General features: G+C 46.0%; 1 protein-coding gene across 6 annotated transcripts; it reads left to right on the forward strand.

Annotated features, from left to right (window-relative positions):
• The first annotated feature begins 150 nt into the window (after positions 1–150).
• Positions 151–18184, forward strand: magixa (MAGI family member, X-linked a). Of its 6 annotated transcripts, none has more exons than XM_068325586.1 (21): positions 157–469; positions 4624–4675; positions 4751–4985; positions 5090–5206; positions 5573–5692; positions 6425–6598; positions 6945–7128; positions 7259–7329; positions 7411–7578; positions 8481–8650; positions 8731–8824; positions 8937–9102; positions 9244–9898; positions 10258–10321; positions 10417–10620; positions 10698–10979; positions 14298–14492; positions 14844–14902; positions 14982–15128; positions 15351–15489; positions 16082–18184. In XM_068325586.1, the coding sequence occupies exons 2-21, from the start codon at positions 4634–4636 to the stop codon at positions 16828–16830; spliced, it is 4035 nt and encodes a 1344-aa protein (XP_068181687.1). In that variant the 5' UTR covers positions 157–469; positions 4624–4633; the 3' UTR covers positions 16831–18184. The 6 variants fall into 6 exon arrangements, with proteins under 6 accessions (XP_068181731.1, XP_068181687.1, XP_068181712.1 ...); XM_068325611.1 differs by having other exon boundaries at positions 8734–8824; XM_068325621.1 differs by having other exon boundaries at positions 6948–7128.
• The last annotated feature ends 2425 nt before the right edge of the window (positions 18185–20609 follow it).

The following is a 20609-nucleotide window of genomic DNA, read 5'->3' on the forward strand; positions in this document are numbered from 1 at the left end:
GGAGCTCTCTGACTTCCTCCTTCCTTCCCTCCTGCCACACACACACACACACACACACACACACACACACACACACACACACACACACACACACACACACACACACACACACACACACACACACTTCCTCCCCGTCACCCCTCTGTTTCCTTGGAGAGGGAGAGAGAGCGATGATGGTAGAGAGGCATTCACTCATCGTTGCTTTCAATGTATAGTAAAGCTCCATTAAGCTGCACAGCATCACACGCGCGCGTGCACATGTGCAGCGCTTTTGCATTTTTACCTGCAGTGGGCGTCACATGCACGCCCCCCCACTCGCGTACAGCGCACGCCCGCGCACACACGCATCAGCAGCAGCACCGAGGGATCAATACGCCAAAAGCCCGGAGAGGATTAACGGGAAGCGGGAGACGGCGGACCGCGAGAACCCGAGGAAAACAGGAGGAGGTCCGGAGGAGGAAGAATGAAGGTAACGGGAACGTTTGTTTTTATCACGAGCACGAGGTTCCGAGGCGCGTGCCCGACCGTTTGACCGACAGACCTGGTTTGTTCTGCTGCGGAAACAAACGGCGCTGTCAGCAGATTCACAACCGAATACATGCAGCCCGGTGGCGGTCTGGGGAGCAGCGGGGGGTCGGTGTGTGCGCGCACCTGAACGCCTCATCCGTCACCGAGTTAAACTGCAAACTACCAGCTGTTCTGGGATCAGTGTTTACATGGTGGCCAACAGCTGGAGCTCCTCTTTGTCTTGTGTGACTGTTTATAATGAATGGAGGCAGGAGGTGCTGGTGTGTACACGAGTAGGTGGTGTGTTCATCAAGAGGTGGTGTGTTCAGAAGGGGGTGATGTAGTGTGAGAAGGTGGTGCACTATGAGGAGGTTGTATACTATGAGGAGGTAGTATATGAGGAGGTTGTGTACTAAGACCCAGTGGTGATATATTCTTTAAGAAGTGGTGTACTTTATGGTGGTGGTATATTCACGAGAAGATGTGTGCTATATGGACGTCCACTCATTAGGAGGTGGTGTACTACCATTTGAAGGTAGTATAAGGAGGCGGGTTATTATACTGTAGGTAAGTGGTGTACTATCAGGAAGCGGTGTGCTATGAAGAGGTGGTACATTCATCAAGAAGTGGTGTGCTATCAGGAGGAAGTGTGCTATGGGGAAATGGTGTACTATGATGAGGTGGTGTTCTATCAGGAGGTGGTGTACTATTAGGAGATGTGTATTATGGGAGGAGGTGTACTATAAGGAGGTGGTGTACTATCAAGAGGCAGTGTACTATGCGGTGGAGGTGTACTGTACTATCAGGAGGTAGTGTACTATCAGGAGGTGGTGTAGTATGGGGAGGTGGTGTACTATCACTATCTAGTTGATCAACATGACTTCGGACTGAAAATCAAATAGGTTAGCAAGTAGCCAAGGAAAAGAAAGAACACAAACGGTTGAAGTTCTTGAGTACCAGAGGTTCCACACAGATCAGTGCATCAGCTGTTCTGCTGCTGATGGGTTGGACCACCTGTACTTCTGTAGAAGGGGCGGAGCCTCATCCTCCCTCACCTCTGTAAAGTGATTTGTTGTTACGACACCTAAGGCCTCCCCCTTCCTGTGACAATGTGAGGTTAATATTTGTCCAGTGCTGTTGAAGGTGACTGATGGCTGAACACACAGTTTAGAGGAATGGACAGACAAACAGTCAACACAACACGAGAACAGACCTTAGATCAGCTCTCAAACAGAACTCTGAGAGTGCATTCAGGAACACCCCAAGCCCGGGGCTACCCTGATGTTTAAAACATGAGAGGAAGACTAGTACTACAGTATCTCTACAACTAGTGCAGTACTATATTCTGCCAATATTACTATCCAGATGAATTTTCACATGAAAACATGATCAAGTGAGTCTTGGACATTCACACAGCTTCCCTCCACGCCATTGACAGTCATTGGATCTGCCTGCTGATGACATCATGGTGAACTCTGTGGTGGTGATGTCATCACACTGAGTCTCATTCAGACTGACAGCAGCTGTCTGAAACACTCAGTGTTAGCAAATAGAAAACACAGAACTCCTCCTCATCTTCATCATCTCCATCATTTTCATTATCATCTTCTTATCGTTATCAGTAGCTTCATCACCAACATCATCATATTCATTGTGTTCATCCTCAGCATCTTCATCATCTTCTAGTTGCATCTATGGATTCTATGGATTGATCTCCATACCGAATAACTGAGTTTCATGTTACAAGCTAAACTAACTGGTTGTAGCATAAAGGTAATCCACCCAACCACTCAGACAGGAAGGATACCATCAATGCTTCACTTGTTTTGAGCATAAAGATACTTGAATGGGATTGTTTGAATTGTTTTGTGTTTTTGTGTTAAAACTGTGTCATGATGTTGTAGGAATTTGTTTACTTTTAGATCTTGACTTTTGATGGTTAAATATTTGTGATAAGCTGTTGCGTAGAAGATCTTTGATATGACAGACTACAGCTCCCACAGGCCTTTGAGTCAGACAAAGATCCTTAGGGACAGAGAAACACGGCAGCTTTTGAACCGCCAAACTGTCTTCTTCTTGTGTTGTGATGTTACACCTTCTGTCATCATGAGCACAGCAGGTAGCATCAGACAGCTAACATCAAGCAGCTAGCATTAGACAGCTAACATCAAACAACTAGGATTAATGATCACTGGCTGTAGTCTGTTCAACATCATCATAATCATCATCATCATCATCATGGCCGTGTGATGAATGATATAATAATTTAAAGTATTTTAACATTTCATTATTTTAATTAATGTCATTACTTGTTCAGTGGACATCGGTTCAGTCAGGTTTCCTTGAATACATTAACAGCCACACGCTAGTTGTAGATACTGGAATAAGCTATGATTGCGTTCACATGAGCAACAGCAACGAAAAGTTTGTGTCAAAAGTTAAAACCGAGAGTTGACTCAATATACAGTATGTCTTCCTCTATTGTCAGCCTGAGAGGGCCTTTCACAAGAAATGTTCCTTTGAGGAGATTTTACTGCCATCTATGGCCCTGCGTCTTGACTGACAGGCGCAAGAACCAATCCCAGGTAGACATTTCTGTACACATTCCATTAAACAGTGTACATAAAGTCCACTCCCTAAACACTCTGAATTACATCACAATCTGCACCTTTGGACCGGTCTTATCAAAGAGAGAGAGGGAGAGAGAGAGAGAGAGAGAGAGAGAGAGAGAGAGAGAGAGAGAGAGAGAGAGAGAGAGAGAGAGAGAGAGAGAGAGAGAGAGAGAGAGAGAGAGAGAGAGAGAGAGAGAGAGAGAGAGAGAGAGAGAGAGAGAGAGAGAGAGAGAGAGAGAGAGAGAGAGAGAGAGAGAGAGAGAGAGAGAGAGAGAGAGAGAGAGAGAGAGAGAGAGCACCTAGAAAGTGAATTAAAACAGAAAAACATAGGTAGAGAGACATAAATGGAGAGAGAGAGAGAGAGAGAGAGAGAGAGAGACAAAGAGAGAGAGAGAGAGAGACAAAGAGAGAGACCATCAGAGACAGTCTGGACATGACGTTTGAACACGTAACAGCTACAACAGTCCATCTCTAGAGGTACGACACACACACAAACACCACATATGTACACATTCAAACACTCTTATTTTGGCGGATAAGGTGATAGACAGGAAGCGACAGAGAGAGAGAGAGCGTTGGGGTGAGCGGGCATGTATTAATGATGTGTTAACAGCAGCACAAATCGACTTCACACTGAGATGAGTACCCGAACGCATCGCCAGTTCCATTCAGCTCTTGATGACATCACAAGGACACTTCTTCACTGCCTCAGTACCTCCTTATCTCGTCAGACCTAAATAGGGTACATCTTTACACACTCACCATATAATAGTCAATTAGTTACATGATAGGAAGAAAGGAAGGATCCTCTCTCTCCACATTTAACCAGTAACTCTTTTTTTTAACTAAAAGTCGCCACCTCCTTGTCACCTAAGTAGCTAGCTAGTTGAGACTTCCTTCCTTTCTTCTTTCCTTCCTGTTTATATTTGAAGTCTCACACTGTTTGAAATGTTTCTCATTTCTTCACTGGTTCAACCTTTAAATGCGTCATTTATAATACATCTATCAAATGTGTGTGTGTGTGTGTGTGTGTGTGTGTGTGTGTGTGTGTGTGTGTGTGTATGTGTGTGTGTGTGTGTGTGTGTGTGTGTGTGTGTGTTTGCGTGCGTGTGTGTGGCTCCCTGCTGTTTGCCACCATCTGCTGATGAGTTGACGGAGGAGCCCAAACACTCGGAGAACACAGGTTCTCTGCTGAATAATCATTTCATCATAGTTTCACTGTTGCTAGGAGACCAATTAAAATCACATCAAAATATTACAGTTTGTCTCTGAAGCACAGATATACTGAAGAAGAGTATAAAGATGGCTCCTAATTCAGAAACAGGCGTGTTTGGGTCCAAAAAATTTGAACGGATGTGCTCCGGGGGGTTTACAGGTGTAAACAGGTGTGTCTTGGGGTCTTCGCAGGTGCGACTGACCCTGGTGATGATGGAGATCATGACAGCCGGCAGGTGAAGGGGCGTGTTGTTGACTCGTCACTAATGGTGTTTCTTCCTGTCTTTAGCTCGATCACAATGTCTAAAGCGACCGTGAAGAAGCTGCACTGGCGCTCCAAGGTAACGAAACACACATACACACACACATACACACACACACACATCACAGCCTCATTACCGCCATTTTTCTCCCAGGTCCAGGAGAGCTTTGTCCCGCTGGGCGGAGCTGGAGAGCTGGGTCTGGCTATTGGGGGAGGGGCCGACTACGGCGAGTTCCCGTTCGTGACAGCAGCTCACGGGGGCGGGGCCACTGTTGGCGACATCATCTTAGAGATCGGGGGTACGCCCGTATTAGGGATGACCCTCGGTGATGTCAGAGGAGTCCTCAACTCCTGTCCTCATCCAATCAGAATTAAAACTGTCTCGCCAGGTAGAGTGCACCGAGTTTTTCAATAGAGCCTCCCTGCCAGACATACTGCAGGTGTTAAACATCTATGTTAAACGCTATGATATCATTTCCTGTTTGTGCATCAGGCTCCTCCCTCTGTAAGGACCTCCGGTTGTACCTCAGCAAGTGTTTCACCCCAGGATCAATGGACAGCCAGCTGCAGCAGCTCATCAGAGAGAACCTGTACCTGAGAGCCGTGCCCTGTAAGTTAACTGAGCAAAAAACACACACACACACACACACACACACACATACACACACACCTGTTCTGCTGGATACAAGCATTGATTGATTGACTGACTGATATGGGAATAATCAGATCAAAGCAGCAGGTCCGTGTTCCTAAAGTGTTTAACTCTGTTAATTATTACAGAAAACACACACACACACACACACACACACACACACACACACACACACACACACACACACACACACACACACACACACACACACAGAATAGAGTGTAATAACTCAGGCTTTCATCAAACGGACAGAGTGACACCTCTTCACCTTTGCATCGTTGTCTCCGCCCTCTGTGATGACATTGGCGTGTCTCCACCCCTCAGGTACGACCCGGCAGCCTCGGGATGGTGAAATATCTGGGGTGGACTACAACTTTGTGTCCATTGAGGAGTTTTTTTCTTTGGAAGAATCCGGAGCGCTGCTGGAAAGCGGGAAGTTTAAAGGTACGAGTAAACTGGACACCTGAACTCAATCTGCAGCCAATCAGCATCAGAGCTCAGATGATGTCATAGCACCCAGAAACAGCCAGATCTCACCATGATTTGACCCTCAGAATATGACTGCATGAAAAAAACAGCTAGCATAGAGCTAACACACATCTAAAAGATGTGTGTTAGCTGAACGATCATTTGTTGAACATTTGGTGCGTAAAGTAAGAAACAGCGCCTCCATCCGTTTGTTGATCCAGCTTTGATTGAACCCGGGTTTTGTATTCGGGACTAAAACCAGACCGCATAAAACCAGATCAGTTCAGATGACATCGTCAGTGTAGAGCAACACATGCAGAGGAAGAGGAGGGGGCAGGATGTGGATGTGTTGTCATCCTGACGGAGGACGTTTTTAAGTGTTTGAGAGGAAAAGAGGATTTTCTATCCGTAATCCCTGAAACAGTGAACAAGTGTCTGTCCCACATGTCTGCCTCTGCAGGATTAATGTGATCACAGAAACATTCCTATTCACACGGAACCAAATCGACGGCTTTTAACCAATAAAAAAACAACTGATGATCAATAAGAATCACTTTCATTTTTCTATACAGTTCTAAAGTTTAAATAATCGTCTAAATAATCAACATGCGAAAAAAAATTGACCAGCAATAGAAAATTTTTTTGTTAAAGTGTGTTTTATTTCATATTCTTGAATTTTGTGGATGGGATTTGTTTTCGACCAATCAGGGAACTATTATGGGACGCCCCGTCCCGTCCACATTGGTCCAGAAAGTCCACCAATCACGTACCAGGAGCACCGAAACCTGCTGAGGAACTTCAGAACGAGAAGCAAATCTCTGAGTAACCTGGAGAAAGCTGTGGAGGAAGGAGAGAACAGCGAGGAGGACAGTGGGCTGTCAGGTACACACACACACACACACACACACACACACACACCCACACAGCGATTGTCACAGATCTTCGGTTAGAGACAGATGCTCCACTCTGACATCACTGTAGGATCTGGATCAGATGTTTGTAGAACATGCTGATAAGAATGTTTCAGATAAATAACTGACGCTGATCACCTTCATCAATACGAACTGGAGGTTCCGATATTCTTTTATGTGATGAATTAGAAACTGTCGAAACGGTGGCCTGAGATGAGAATGACTAATAACCAACAAAAATAAAAATAGAAGTAAATTAACTGTGACTATAAGTAAAGAAAAAAGTTAGAAAGTTGATCCGTCTGTCTCGCTATCAGCAGGTTCAGCCGGAGCCCCGCCCACCACCTTACCCCTCAGCCAATCATGGGAGACTGCGGCTGGAAATAGGGACCGAACGGAGAATGGAGGAGGAGGAAGAGTAGGGAGAGGAGGAGGAGGAGGTCCACTGCCTGAAAACTGGGAGCTGGCATTCTCTGATTCAGGAGAGCCTTATTACATCAAGTAAGTATTGACACTGATTATTGATTGATGGCATCATCAGTAATCAGCCGATTGGACTGTTGGCATGATAATGGTGCAGGTGGTGATGATGGTGGGAATGATGATGATGGTGGTGGTATTTCTCTGTCAGTCACAGCTCAAAGATGACCAGCTGGCTGGATCCTCGGACTCAGAGCAAAGAGATGACGCCCTGCACAGAACGTAAGATGCAGTATCATTCATTGATTGCAATATCCATTATTCCTGTATCGACTCACATGTCCTCACCTGTCCTCCCCCCAGTCCCAGAGTTCACGGAGCAGCCCAGCCAGCTGAAGGGTTACTCCATCCACACCCGGCTGTCCAAAGGTCCTCGAGGTTTTGGCTTCAACATCGTCGGAGGGAGTCGACCCAGAGAGTTCCTACAGGTGTACAGCGTCACACCTGGAGGCCCACCGGCGCTCAACACAGGTGCTGATGCTGTCGGCCATGTTACTGTTAATCCTTCACCAACACAGCCATACGTTTATTCATGTCTTACTCCCGATGGATGATGATCGGAATCCGGTTGTCAAAGCTGGCTGCAGATGTTTTGTTTCTAAAACACAGACTGAGCTTTAAAAACAGGATCTCTGGAGGATTATTTTGCTGTTTGCTTCTCAGGTCTTTATTTATCTCATGTTCAGAATGTCATGATCGACAACTAATCCTCACACACTGTAATCTTTAATCTGCCCACACACACCCTCCTTTCTCTCTCGCTCTCAAGTATGACGGTAAATATCATGTGTGTGTCAGAACTGTGTCTCCAGCGAGAGAGACAACGGTTTCCGCGGTGACAGACGACACGTCACACCTGAGGGGACACCTGGTCCAATTTTGTAGCTAACATTAGAATATTTAAACAAACGAAACACCTGGTCCAACACATTTTGGGACCATGTTTCCTCAAAAATATGTTGACATAGAAACATGATCAAAGTCCAAATGGGTCTCCAGACTCAGGACTTTAAAGGGTTAAATGGACGTTTAGAAATTGATGTTGGTTTTTATGAACTCCAAGTTTAGCTTTAGGATCGTTTTGGCTGGTTTCAAGTTTTAAAATGAAGGTTGTCAGAGTTGAAGGGAGCTGGTACATCAAGTTAAAATATTCTCTTTAAATTGCACTCATTCCTTCAGTTTTTACACAATGCTAATCTACAAGTTAACAGATGTACATTCCTGAGTCAGGGAAGCCACGATCCAACAGGAGCGCCAACAAACGGCTTCATCAGCAGCATTCGAGTTGATCTTACAGTAAATGCTTTCTAAGCTGAGTTGTTAGTAATATAATAACCTATATAATGACTTTGCTCTGGTCTCTGGTCCCCCAGCCGACATCCTGGTCTACATCAATGAAAACTGTGTGTTGGGTCGTTCTCATAAAGAGGTGGTGGAGATGCTGAAGTCGGTGCCAATGGGTCAGAGCGTGGATGTGGTGCTGAGGAGGGGATACCCGATGCTGTATAACCCTGATGGATGTCCCAAACAGAGTCTGGAGACGGTAGATTAATTCTTGGTGTTCTGCATCCGTAATATTCCTGGAATTAATTCCCGTGCTTAACCCCCAACCCCCCCAACCAGCAGCCACAGACTCCGAGCACCACCTCCAGCACAAACCGAGGTTTGACCCAGCTCACCTACAGCCGAACGCCGGAAACGAACGGCAGCGCTCCAGGTCAGAACCGTCATCTTAACCTGATGTCAAAGGATTAACAGATGCGTTTTACAATCGATTCACTGATCAATAAATCCATCCACTAATAAACTGCCTTCACTCTGAAATCCAGGGCTGAGTCAAACCCCGCCTTCTTACGCTGCTCAGGCATTGACTAATGGGCTAACAGATCCACCAACGCCCACATCTTCTTCTGAATCTCAACTGCTCCCTCCAGAGAGGACCACAGCCAATCACAGCGACTCTGATGGTGGCCCATTAAACGCACGAACTCGAAGGTAAGATTGAAGGTGCTACGATTGCCATTTTTACACATCCTGTTGACAGGACTGGATCACCTGTGTTCCACCATGCAGTTCTGCATCGACAGAAAGAAGACATTGCTTACGCTGCGTTTACTGTCCTCCAATTCTCTGTAGGTCTTCTCTGATTCGCTACAACAGCAGCACTCTTCCCACCCACTCTTCTGTCTCGCTCCTCCACCACCAGAGCTCCAAGTCTTCAGAGAGCGACCTGTCTACATCCACACTCCCCAACTCCTCCACACTCCCCCACACCTCCACACTCCCCCACACCTCCACACTCCCCCACACCACTTCATCGTCCCATACTCTGTCCAAACTACCCCTCTCTCAGCCGGAGACAGGCCCCGTTCAAAACTCCACCACCGCTAACAGCCCCACCTCGTCCTCCACACCACCTGGCGCTGCTTTGCAATGTCCACTGATGCCCCAAACTTCCCCTGCACTGACCCCACCCAGAGACATCCCACCCTGCGGCTTTAATGGCTGTCCCGCCAATCACCAAGCAACCTTTCCAGCCTCCAGAGGGAACATGGCGCTACCTCTCGGGGCAGGGTCGCCGGGGTCGGTTTCAGGCAGAGAACTCGTACCAGTGGCCCTTGGGCGCAGCGAGAGTGGGGGGCTGGGGTTCAGTGTAACAGCAGGGGGGCAAGGGGGACAGATGGCGGTGGTGAGGCGAGTTTGGGATCGAAGGCACTGCCCCTCGCTGCAGCCGGGGGACGCCATCGTGAAGATTAACGGAGCAGACGTACAGAGCCTCAGCTTCTCTCAGGTAAAAGGTCACCTCCCTCATCTGAACGCTCCATTCCCATTGCCTAACCGAACGGTTAACACTAAAGGACACACCTCTCAGGCGTGAACACTAGAGCACCTGCTAACGTTAGCTGTGGCTGCTATAAAGACTACTAAACACATCCATTTCTCGTCTGTAGACCTTTTCTGTGTTTGACCAGGTGTTTCCTCAGGTCAGACGTGTTGTCCTGGACAGATCTGACCTTGGTACCGAGTCGTTGCTGTCTTTGAACACTTTTAAAGTCACACTTGTAGCTGTGACAGAGTCGCGGGGTAGAAATGTACGATGGGAGACAAGTTTCTGTTTAAAACTAACGGTCCGAGAATTTCTTTCCTCAGGTCCAAAGAGTCTTGCAAGAACACACCAAACAGGGAGATGTGGTCCTCTTGGTCTACAGAGGAGGTGCTGCTGCTGTTGTGTTACCATAATCATTGATTTAATTAGATTATTTGGTGTGTGGCCTACCTATACGTCTGTTTGGTCTCCCCCCACTCCAGGTCCCGTGTCTTCCCCAGTTGTCACCCCCAATCTCTACAAGCCCCCAACCTCTCCACACGCCCTGGTCACTTCATCTTCATCACCCAACTTGCCTTCCCCATCTATGGGTGACTTGGTGGGGGGTGTACCCCCACTGAACCAGGCTGGTTTAGCCCTGGAGAGTCCTCAGGAGGGACACCTCAACGCCCCAGGAACCCATCAAGGTAAATAGTAGTGACAAGTTTTTTATGTCAGTTGGCTTCATACCAAACTTTTAGTCTGCTGTGTCTCTATTGTCCAGTGATACCCCCAGACCAGACGCCCAACGGGCCCGCATCACCGGTCCTCATCCAGAGCACCAGCTTCCTGGATTCGGTTCCTGTTACACTGACCTTGGAACCACGTGATCTGCTTGGAGTGGAGGAGTGCGCCGGTGGTCCTCCACCTATCAGAGGTGGGGGGTCACTGGGAATGGTCTCCAAGGATGGAAGAGGAGCAGCAAAGCCAATGGAGGTGGAGCTGAGGAGGCGTCCGGGCGAAGGATTTGGATTTGTCATTGCCTCTCAAGAAGTGACAAATGGTGGTGAGTCAATAAAGTCGAACTCTCATTGGTCATTAATTTTTGTTTCTATGAACAAGTTGGGGACCATGTGAACGATATGCTACATGCTATTGGACAGTTTGTATGATGCTATAGAAAATGTTGATTTGATAAGTGTTGGGAAGCAACTGTAGCCTTAGCAGTTAGAAGCAGAAATAGCAGCGTCAACATTAGCATTGAGCATCAGCAAGGAAACCAATAGCATTAGAGGTTATAACAATAATATAAACAGTAGCCTTAGCAGTAGTAAGAACAGGAGCAGCATTAGCGGTTAGCGGTAGCATACCTTGAGCTACTGATACAGAAAACTGATCATTTCAGAACCGTTATTGATCAATAATGTGATCAAACCTGCTAGACAGAAAATAACCAATAACGGAAGTGACCAATCAATGTGTTCCACATCCAAATAACAGTCAACAACACAGGCAGCAAAAAACCCTGCTGAAGACATTGATTTTCACGTTTCTCTGCGTTGATTCCAGAGAGGCTCGGATAAGGATAGGTATTTGAAAATATTGGCGTTTGTGTCATGTGTGTTGTTATTATTGGCTGGGGTTATAGATCTGGCCACAAGGGGGCGGTCTCCTTTTATCAGGGTAGTGACAGCAGCAGCTGAACTTCTGTGTTCCGCTTGTCAGCTGGAATGAACAACACAGTTAGAGAGCACTCAAACGCATCGCTGACTTTCCTCTGGAGGCATTAGCAGTAATCTGCTGTTAGCATTCCTCTGACCCCAGCCCCCCCCACCCCCTATCTGTTGGCCACGCCCCTCCCTCCCCAGCTGTCCCTCTCCCCAGCTCACTCTCACTCACCCAGTCAGAGGACCAACCTAAACGGAGACAGACGTGCAGCTCGTTGTAGTTTCTACGCCCAGTTTCTGCTTGTAGTTTTTGTGGTTGTAGTTTGTGGTGTCTCTGGTCCAATCATGTTGGAGCGACTGCAGTCAGCTCTGAAAACGGTGAAGGACTGCAAACGTAAGTTTTTGAGTGTGTGTATGGTGTGGATCTCTCTCATGTCCGTGTGTGTTTGCCTGATTACTGAAGTAAGTTATAAACATGTTTTTATGTCCACACACACAGATCAGCTCCTAGGATGATGATGATGATGATGATGATGATGTGCTACCTGCAATTCATTAAAATTGCTGAAATGAAAACTGTAAAAAAAAAATCATCTACAAAAAATTGTCCCATGACAAATAACATTAAATCACCATGAGCAGAGGTTAGCCCCTCCCCCTCTGTAGGATCATCTTTCTCGATATTTGCAACTAGAAACGTGATCGATTGGTTAAGCTGGTCTCCAAACTCTACACATTGCTGGAATAAATGGACATTTTGATCTGAGTGGTTGGCATAGAATCCAAGTCGGGGTTCAGGGTCACTCCGGCTGGAGTCAGATTTTATAACGGGTGTGAAATACAAGACTGTTGGCAGTTAGAGTTGTTGACATCTTTACAACGACATCATTGTTAGACCTGGTTTCTTCTCACGCTTCGTTCCTGCCGGATCTTTAGAATGAACTTCTAGATATTTTTCTTTGATGTTGCTTCTCATCACGGATCGTTGGCTCTTTTTTTTGTTGTGTCACGGTTGAACCTGATCCTAATTCCAACTGAAGAGCATCAGCGAATCAATATCAGTGTCAACACTGCAGGATTTTAAACATTAACCAGTCAGAGAACACGAAACGCCGCCAGCAGCTCAGTTTCTGTGTAACACCCCATAATCCGGATGCACTCCAACATTCTTTTTGTCACATGACCCGCTCTTTTTAGTTTCACTACAAGCCATTGACTTGTTTTTCTGTAATCCTGCTAATAAATAAATGAACAAACAAACAAACAACCAGTGCCAGTGAAGAAGGAACCAGAGGGGAGCACATGAAAACAGATGACCACCAGCTGCAGGTGGAGGAAATACGACCATTTGTGTTCAGGTGACAGAGGGTGGGGGGCAGTGGATCCGACCGGTCCAAGTCTTGGTTACCGGTCCGGACTGGTTCTAGGCTTTACTGTCCGATATCATTTTATCAGGTAAGAGTAAAGACTGGCTGGGACTGTCAGTGACGTTCTGTCCCAGGACTGCAGAAAACCTCCAGCCCTCCTCACCGTTTATCAGCCCTCAGGAATGTTTCACATAGTGATGTGTGAAACACACACACACTACTATGTGTGTGTGTGTGTGTGTGTGTGTGTGCATGCGTAACAGCCGAAACACAAGGACATATGACACAAAGTTCAAATGACAACCAGGTGATTTGTTCCCGCCTTTATCTGACTGTTGTCATCGTTGGTCCCAAACGTGAATCTGTCCTCACGTTCGTTGCCAGGTGTGTGGTTTTTGATTCCCCCTGCTGGCCTAGCAGGGGTACTGGAGCGTCTTCACGCGAACGCAGAAAGCTTAGAAAACTCTTAAGGAAACTTTTCAGCTGTCTGGATCCGTGATGTCTCATCTGAATGATGGTGTTTCTGGAGCATCTGTCAGCCTGGATAACATCACTCCCCTCCCACTTGAGTTTGTACCGGCGGGGCATGTTTCTGAACATGTTGAACTTTTCTTATCAGTCCGCACGCGAACGCGTTCGGTTCAGTGCCGGTTCAACACATGCTGTTTGTTCCTGATTTAGTTCATTCTCTGTGAATCCTGTTTTTGCTGCAGTCCTGCTGAGTCCAGTTGGGTTTGTTTGTTTGTTCAGACCAGAATCACACAATGAGCTCCACAGGTGACGTCATCACCTGTTCCTGACCATGCCCCAAAACAGAGAAACAAACTAACCATCAGAGAAAAAACATGAGGAATAACAAAAACACTGGAGGTCCTCTAGTTTAGTCTTTCATCTCTGCGGTAGACGAACAGCTGATTGGCTCGTTGGACCGTCTTTACGTCTGATGAAAACAAGGCGGTTCTCACGGCTGATCATTGATGGATTTTACGCCAGCAGGTTTAATCGTGTTCAGGTGATGAACTGTGTGACTGGTTCAGAGCCAGTTTAAATCCGCCTCGCTGCTGGTCATGTGATCCTGCTGTTTGTTTCCAGTGATTCAACGATTAGTGAAAATCTGCCAGAGAATTTCTCTCCCTCTCAATCAGGATTAGGTTTGAGAGCAGATCTCAGTTTAATGGAGTATGCCCAGTCTTTGAACGCATCATTATGGTTGTTTTGGTTGATTTGTTGTGGGCAACACCACCCTTCAGATCGACATGTCAGGTGTTATTCAAAAACTGATAGAGAGGAGGAAAGGTGCTGATTCTTCATCATATCCACAGTTTATGTATCATTTCCATCTCTCTGCAGCCACCGCCTTCATGTCCCACCGGTTTGTGACGGTACGCCGCGGCAGCCCAGCAGCACGCAGCGGGCAGATTCAACCTGGAGACCAGCTGGAGGCGGTGGAGGGTCGACCGGTCGGGGGTCTGCAGCACCGAGACCTGGCCCAGATCCTGAGGAGAGCCGGGAACACGCTGAGGCTGAGCATCACGCCCAAACACCGTAGGGATGCACGTCTGATAATGCCTGATGGTTCAGTACCCCGAGGGTTAATTCATCCTAATGGGGCATGATCTTGTGGGTGGGGGCCAGACGGATTGGAAGACCAATCAGAGATGATCTCCATCCTCTAAGTATTGTGGTCCATTATGAGGTTCCCAACCATCTTTGAGGGTATTGGTCTAGTTAGTGAGTTAGTTATGAGTTAGCTTCCAGTTACAGTTCAACTCAATTAGATTAAGTAAAATACTAAAATATCTAGAAACAATTGTTTAGGATGTTAAAATTAAGTTAACTTTTGAAACTGGTGGTGGTTTGAAAGGTTTGTAAGACACTCTCCTCCTCTTCCTCCAGAAGGAGCAGACGTTGAGATCGATGGTCGAATGATGAAAGGGTCGAGAGGGAGGTCAAAGGTCAGCACTTGACACGCTCTAGTAGTACCAGTACAGACTGCAGTAATCCCATTACGTATTACAGTACTCTCTGTTTCAGGATGAGTCCCAGTTCTACAGCGTGGATCTGGAGCGAGGTCCGACGGGTTTTGGGTTCTCTCTGAGGGGCGGCAGCGAGTACAACATGGGTCTGTATGTACTGGGACTGATGGAAGGGGGTCCGGCCCAACGTAGCAACAAGATACAGGTATGTGCAAAACGCACACCAGCTCCTCTTTCTTGTGCGAGAGTGAGACCTCTCAACGCCTGACAGCGTAGATCTTGCACCTGAACCTCAAGTGGTTTCCTGTGCAGCCAGTAGGGGGCGTGGCTCCACAATGACATCCGTGAACTGATTTGTTTGTGTGGCGGACCGTGGAGGTTCTGGTCAGGTTTATCGCTTGATGGCTCGTCATACCTGCTCCCTCAGGTGTCTGACCAGCTGGTGGAGATCAACGGCGATAGCACGTCGGGGATGACTCACAGTCAGGCTGTGGAGCAGATCAGAAGGGGGGGGCATCGCATCCACCTCGTCCTTAAGAAAGGAAACGGATACGTGCCCGACTATGGTGAGACGTCGTTTTGTGGTTCTGTTGGTGGTGCTTTGTTCCGTAACACCTGAGGTGGCGTCTTTGATGTACCAGAGGACTCCTGTCCTGAAACCGTCCAATTACAGCTCTGGGATTCTCTCCTTACTCTGTTTTTTCTCTTCCTCTGCTGCTGCTCTTCATACTCTTCCTCAGTGGAGCTGTCCAGCTTGTCTCTCTGTATGACCAACTCGAAACAGGGCGAACCCTGCTTCTACGTAATCGGACGCACTGAGAACTCGCGGTTGGTAACTCTGTCATCACCGCATCTTTCGTTTATCTCCATCCGTCTATCTTCACGTTTGGTTATTTTGGATGTGAACAGTTCCATCTGCATCAAATGTGGTCTTCATCTCATGGATATCTTATCAATACATACTTGTATTACTCGAGTCTAAATGACTTTCTGCTGCTGCCTTACGGGATTTATGGTTTCGCCCAGTTTGTGTGAAAATCAACATGCAGAGAAATAATCTGTCAAATGTTTCTGTCTCCTTGGTGGAACTTTTATTTTGAAAATCCCCCTAGTGGGCGGTGGTGGAACAGCAGCTAACTTTATGTTTCTGTCCTTCAGGCCCTGAGGAAGGAGCCCTGTCCCCCTCCTCCCACGTAGAAGAGCTGGATGTGGACAAAGTAACCGTGACAACTGCCTCCCCCATCAAGCACAGTGGACACGGTTCAAGAGGAGGAGGAGGAGGAGAGAGGAAGAAGAAGAGGAGAGAAGGAGAAACCAAAAGAACAGGTGCAGGAGAAGATAGGTTTGGACCTCCTGATCTGGACCTGGATCTAGTTGAGGAGGATGCAAAGGAGGAGGAGAGAAGAAGTCAAACTGTCAGGCAGAAGGAGAAGCGAGAGAGACAGAAGGAGCAGGAGAGGAGGAGCAGAAGCTTTCCCAGGAATGGTGCTCGACCCTGGGATACATTTGTGCCTGAGGAGAGGGTGGAAGCAGAGGAGCCTGGAAGCAGAATGAGGGAGAGGAGGCGGCAGAGTGACTCGAGGAACAGGAGGGGAGAGGAGAAAGATGACATCACCACCCACCACACAAAGCATTCTGGGAGGTCGGCTACATCTCAAAGGATGGCGTTCTCCTTCCTTGGGCCGGTTGATGACAACGACAACAGCGAATCAGCAGCCAGTTTCTCAGAGGTTGGCCAATCGGCCGCCAGCATTGCTACCACTGGACGGGAGAGGGAATTTGATTGGAGGAGGTCACCGTGGGAGCAGGACAACACCCCAGGTCCTTGGCTGAAGCCGAGCTCACAAAGACTGACACAGGTCCTGATTGGCAGTCGGCTCAGGGGGCGGGAACTACTCTCCCTCTGATCGGCTCATAGTTAGACTTTTATTCTTGTTAGCTACTTTTAAGGGCTTTTTTGATTGGCCTGTAGTGGGAAAACCCACCTTATTTGTTAACAAGATGAAAAGCAAGCAGAACTTACTTATTTTGATTGGCTGGTGAGGGGGTTTTGAAGCCTTTGATTGGCTGATGACACATCACCTACACTCAAAGCCACTTATGTAACCTACACGTTTCATTTTTTTTACCCATCATCCCTCGGTGCATCAGGAGACGAATCATTACCAGCTTGCTTTGAGCTAAACTATGTTTGGTATCACGACGCAGGTGATTTGTCAACATGGTGGGTAGAAGGCAACGCTAAAAGAAGGCCCAACGACCAGCAACGCCAACTGGTGCAGATTTTATTAGCGTTTTATTAGCGTTTTATTATCGCTTGAATTCCCTGAATATGGTCCTATCCTGTTGGAGGTTGATGATTTTAAGCAAGTCACTATTGACCAGTGACAGACTTGTCTACCAGACAGAAATAAATACTGGTAAAAGTTAGTTTAGACTACATGGTTGGACCTTCAGGCCATTACTGATTCTAACAGTGTTTTGTTTCATACTTGACCATATTTGTCATTATTAGCCATTTTTATGGGTCAAAATGTCCTGTCTCAACACATAGCAATTCCTGATAGCTGCAGAGGTATTTTAGCTTGCTCTCTGGTTAGCATACAGACCCCTCATATCTCACAGAAGACTGAAGCTAAGGCAGAAGAGGATATCAGGAACATCGTTGGTATGGTAGGCAATATGCAGCATACAATAACTGAAAATGTATGTAGTACCTTAGGGTTAGCATTCTGTTAGCATCCAGGCTACTATGGCAGGCTTATTACAGCTCTTCAGTAATGTGTTAATATGAGGAACTATTGCTAGCTCAGGTTGCTAGTGGTTTGTTAAAACAGCCAGACAAAAAGCCCCGAGTCAATACCTGACTTTAGGAGTCACATTCTGGATCAGTACTAGCATGAGTCAACCGGATACTGTAATTTACTGGAGGTCTATGAACACACCACGCCTCTGCTGAATAATGACACCAGTTGGTCACCAGTTTTATGATACCAGTTCTCAGGATCACTGAATCATACAGGTCCTGTCTGTCCGTGACATCATCATCACATTATCACGTAAAACTGGTATGCAAACATGAAAACCTTTAAGTCGTGACGCCTTTAAGTTTGAAACCACTGATGCACCATGAAGGCACCATTTGTCAATCTGTATGATCTGTGCATGTGAATATCAATGGAATGATTTTTTTATTTTTATAACCTGTAAAGCCTGAATGACGTCATCATTATTATTATAGATTAAATAGAGATGATCCGATTTGCCTGCTTGCTTGTAAAAAAAAATAAGATAAAAAACACGATGTATCATAACCGTACACCCTCAGTTCAGGTAAAGCTGTTGGTTGCTGCATTACCACGGCAACAAAAGCTGACAGTTTCTATAGCAACAGCCATGGGGTGGGGGTGGGTCCGATTTCTGCGGCCTACATGGCCGTAAACCTGCAGCTCTGGATTTAAACAAGTGCCTCGTTTCATTTCAGCCTTCGTCCTGCAAACTGGCGCCAAGGTTGCTGGCAGAGACGCTGCTACTTCCTGTCACGCCCTGACACTTCCTGTTGGAATACGTCAGACCCACTAGACATCATCAACCGGTTATGAGTAATATCAGATTGCAAATAAAGAATAAGAGCATAGAATTTCAGAGGAAGGAGGTTTTGAATAAGAAACAATGAAACAAAGCTTTCAGACTTTTGGAGGAAAATGAAAATTAACTATTAGTGTTAACAATGTAGGATTTTAGTCTGTTGATGAAAACTGACAAACAAAAGTTCATCAATCTTTTTCCATCAAAGAAACAGACTCCATTAAACACTAAGACTAAATTTACTTAAAACATTATTGGTGAAAATGAGACCCAAAACTTTAAAAAAATAAGAACCTAAACTTCTCGAAGACATGCAGGGTAGCAAAGCACGGGACCGAGTCCAAGTCATGTCGCTCAGAATTGTGGCACTTTGCAGATTGTGTGATTCTGTTTGCTTCGTCGGTCCATGAGCTTCAACAGAAGCGTAGCTGCAGAACTGTCAATCAGTGGTTCACCAAGTAAAGCTGAGACCCAGGTATATCCCGAGGGACCTTCACAAGAACAAGGAAAACAAAATCTTTCTGGGGAATCTTTATATTTGAACTGTGTCTTTTTTTTTTTTCATCAATATTACGAGTTGATTTTGTCACAATTAAGTATTTGAGGACATAAGTCTTAGTTTTCGTCAATAACACAATAAGGTTGGTTGGACTCGGTCCTACAGAGGAGCAGCTCAGACGAGAAGCCTGTTGAGGTGTTTGGGTTATTCCTTGTTCCTCCTTTTGAAGGAGATCCTGGGGCTTAGCCCTGAACTCTACATACTTTATCTTGCCTGGGAAAATATATATGTATAGACATATATGATATACAGTATATAAATATATGTTTTGTTTGATGATACAAAGCCCCAAACCTGGATTAGATGAAGATGGATGGTCAGGCTCCTATTAGGTCAATTTTGTAAAATGGACCTAATAGTGTTCCTGTAGGGAACGGGTGCTGGTCTGATGTATCCCATCAGTTCCTGTTAACATCCTCATCTGTCCAGAAACATGGAGTTGTTTCAAAATGATCAGATTCATTTCATGTTTCAGAGGAAACATTTTTCACTGACATCTTTTTATCTGATAGATCATTCAAATGGATCCTACCAGGCAGATGTGGGTAGAACTCATTACCTTGATGTCAGAACTAAATAAAACCAAAGACTGTTTACATTTGGTAAAAGACATTTCAGTCTTCACACTGTCGGAGTGAGCCTGCCTCTCACTAACCGATCACTTCAGGTCAATTTCAGACCCCTTTGATTAACATAATGACCATTTTGTTTTTGACTATTTGGATCTGGAATTTTTCATTTCTGAATTTTAATGTTACATGACATCAAAGTTTGTGTTGGTATCCGGTCTTTGGTGAGGCAGTTCATCGCCTCATCTGTCCATCATTCAGACGCCATTCTCCTGTCTGTATCACATCCACCATGGTCACATTATAACTCCCACAAACCCTTGCGCTGCCCTTTAGCCCCGCCCCTCAGCCTGCCCTCTCTGAGGGCATTTGGAACTTCTATGCATTTTCTCAGACTCGTGGTCTCATGGTGATGGATCGGATCACCAGTGCCTGGACTCTGCCTCTAATTTTGGTTCTGAATATTCAGGTTCTGGTCCCAAGAAGACCAAGGAACGAGGTCTGAGCCGGACAGAACCGAGATCTGCTCGCGTACTGCAGGAAGAAGGTCTATGATCTTTCTGTTGGTTAATAAAGTTAAAATGCAAAGTTGACCGGAGCCTGTCTGTGTGTTTTTGTTATAATCTAACATCTGAACTAAACACAAATTAGCCCTGAAATATTTGTGAAGTTGCTACAGATTGCTACAAATTACATTTAATCTCCACACCGAACCAACAGGTATGACTTCAAATGTTAACGTTGAAAATTCTGACAAATGTAAATTGTTAGTTTTCTGAACTCCTTTTGTGTTTTGCTTTTCTGAACTCTTGACATTGTTTTATTTGCTCATCAGGAAATAAAGATTGGTCTCAGTGTTCAACCGTGACTATAACAGAAACTATCAAAAAAAGAAGCAATGTAGCAAGTAATACCAATAGACAACTCCTCATATTCAAAAGAGAGGCCACTTTTGTTTTCACACAACAAA

This window comes from Antennarius striatus, chromosome 2 (genome assembly GCF_040054535.1).
Source record: "Antennarius striatus isolate MH-2024 chromosome 2, ASM4005453v1, whole genome shotgun sequence".
Lineage (NCBI taxonomy): Eukaryota > Metazoa > Chordata > Actinopteri > Lophiiformes > Antennariidae > Antennarius > Antennarius striatus.

What these genes read in the sequence shown, in the direction of transcription:
- magixa (XM_068325586.1), top strand. Translation starts at nt 4,634, where the DNA reads ATGTCTAAAGCGACCGTGAAGAAGCTGCACTGGCGCTCCAAG. An exon ending in AGCTGCACTGGCGCTCCAAG is followed by an intron (nt 4,676 to 4,750) that starts GTAACGAAACAC and finishes TTTTTCTCCCAG; the next exon opens with GTCCAGGAGAGCTTTGTCCC. An exon ending in CCAAACAGAGTCTGGAGACG is followed by an intron (nt 8,651 to 8,730) that starts GTAGATTAATTC and finishes CCCCCCAACCAG; the next exon opens with CAGCCACAGACTCCGAGCAC.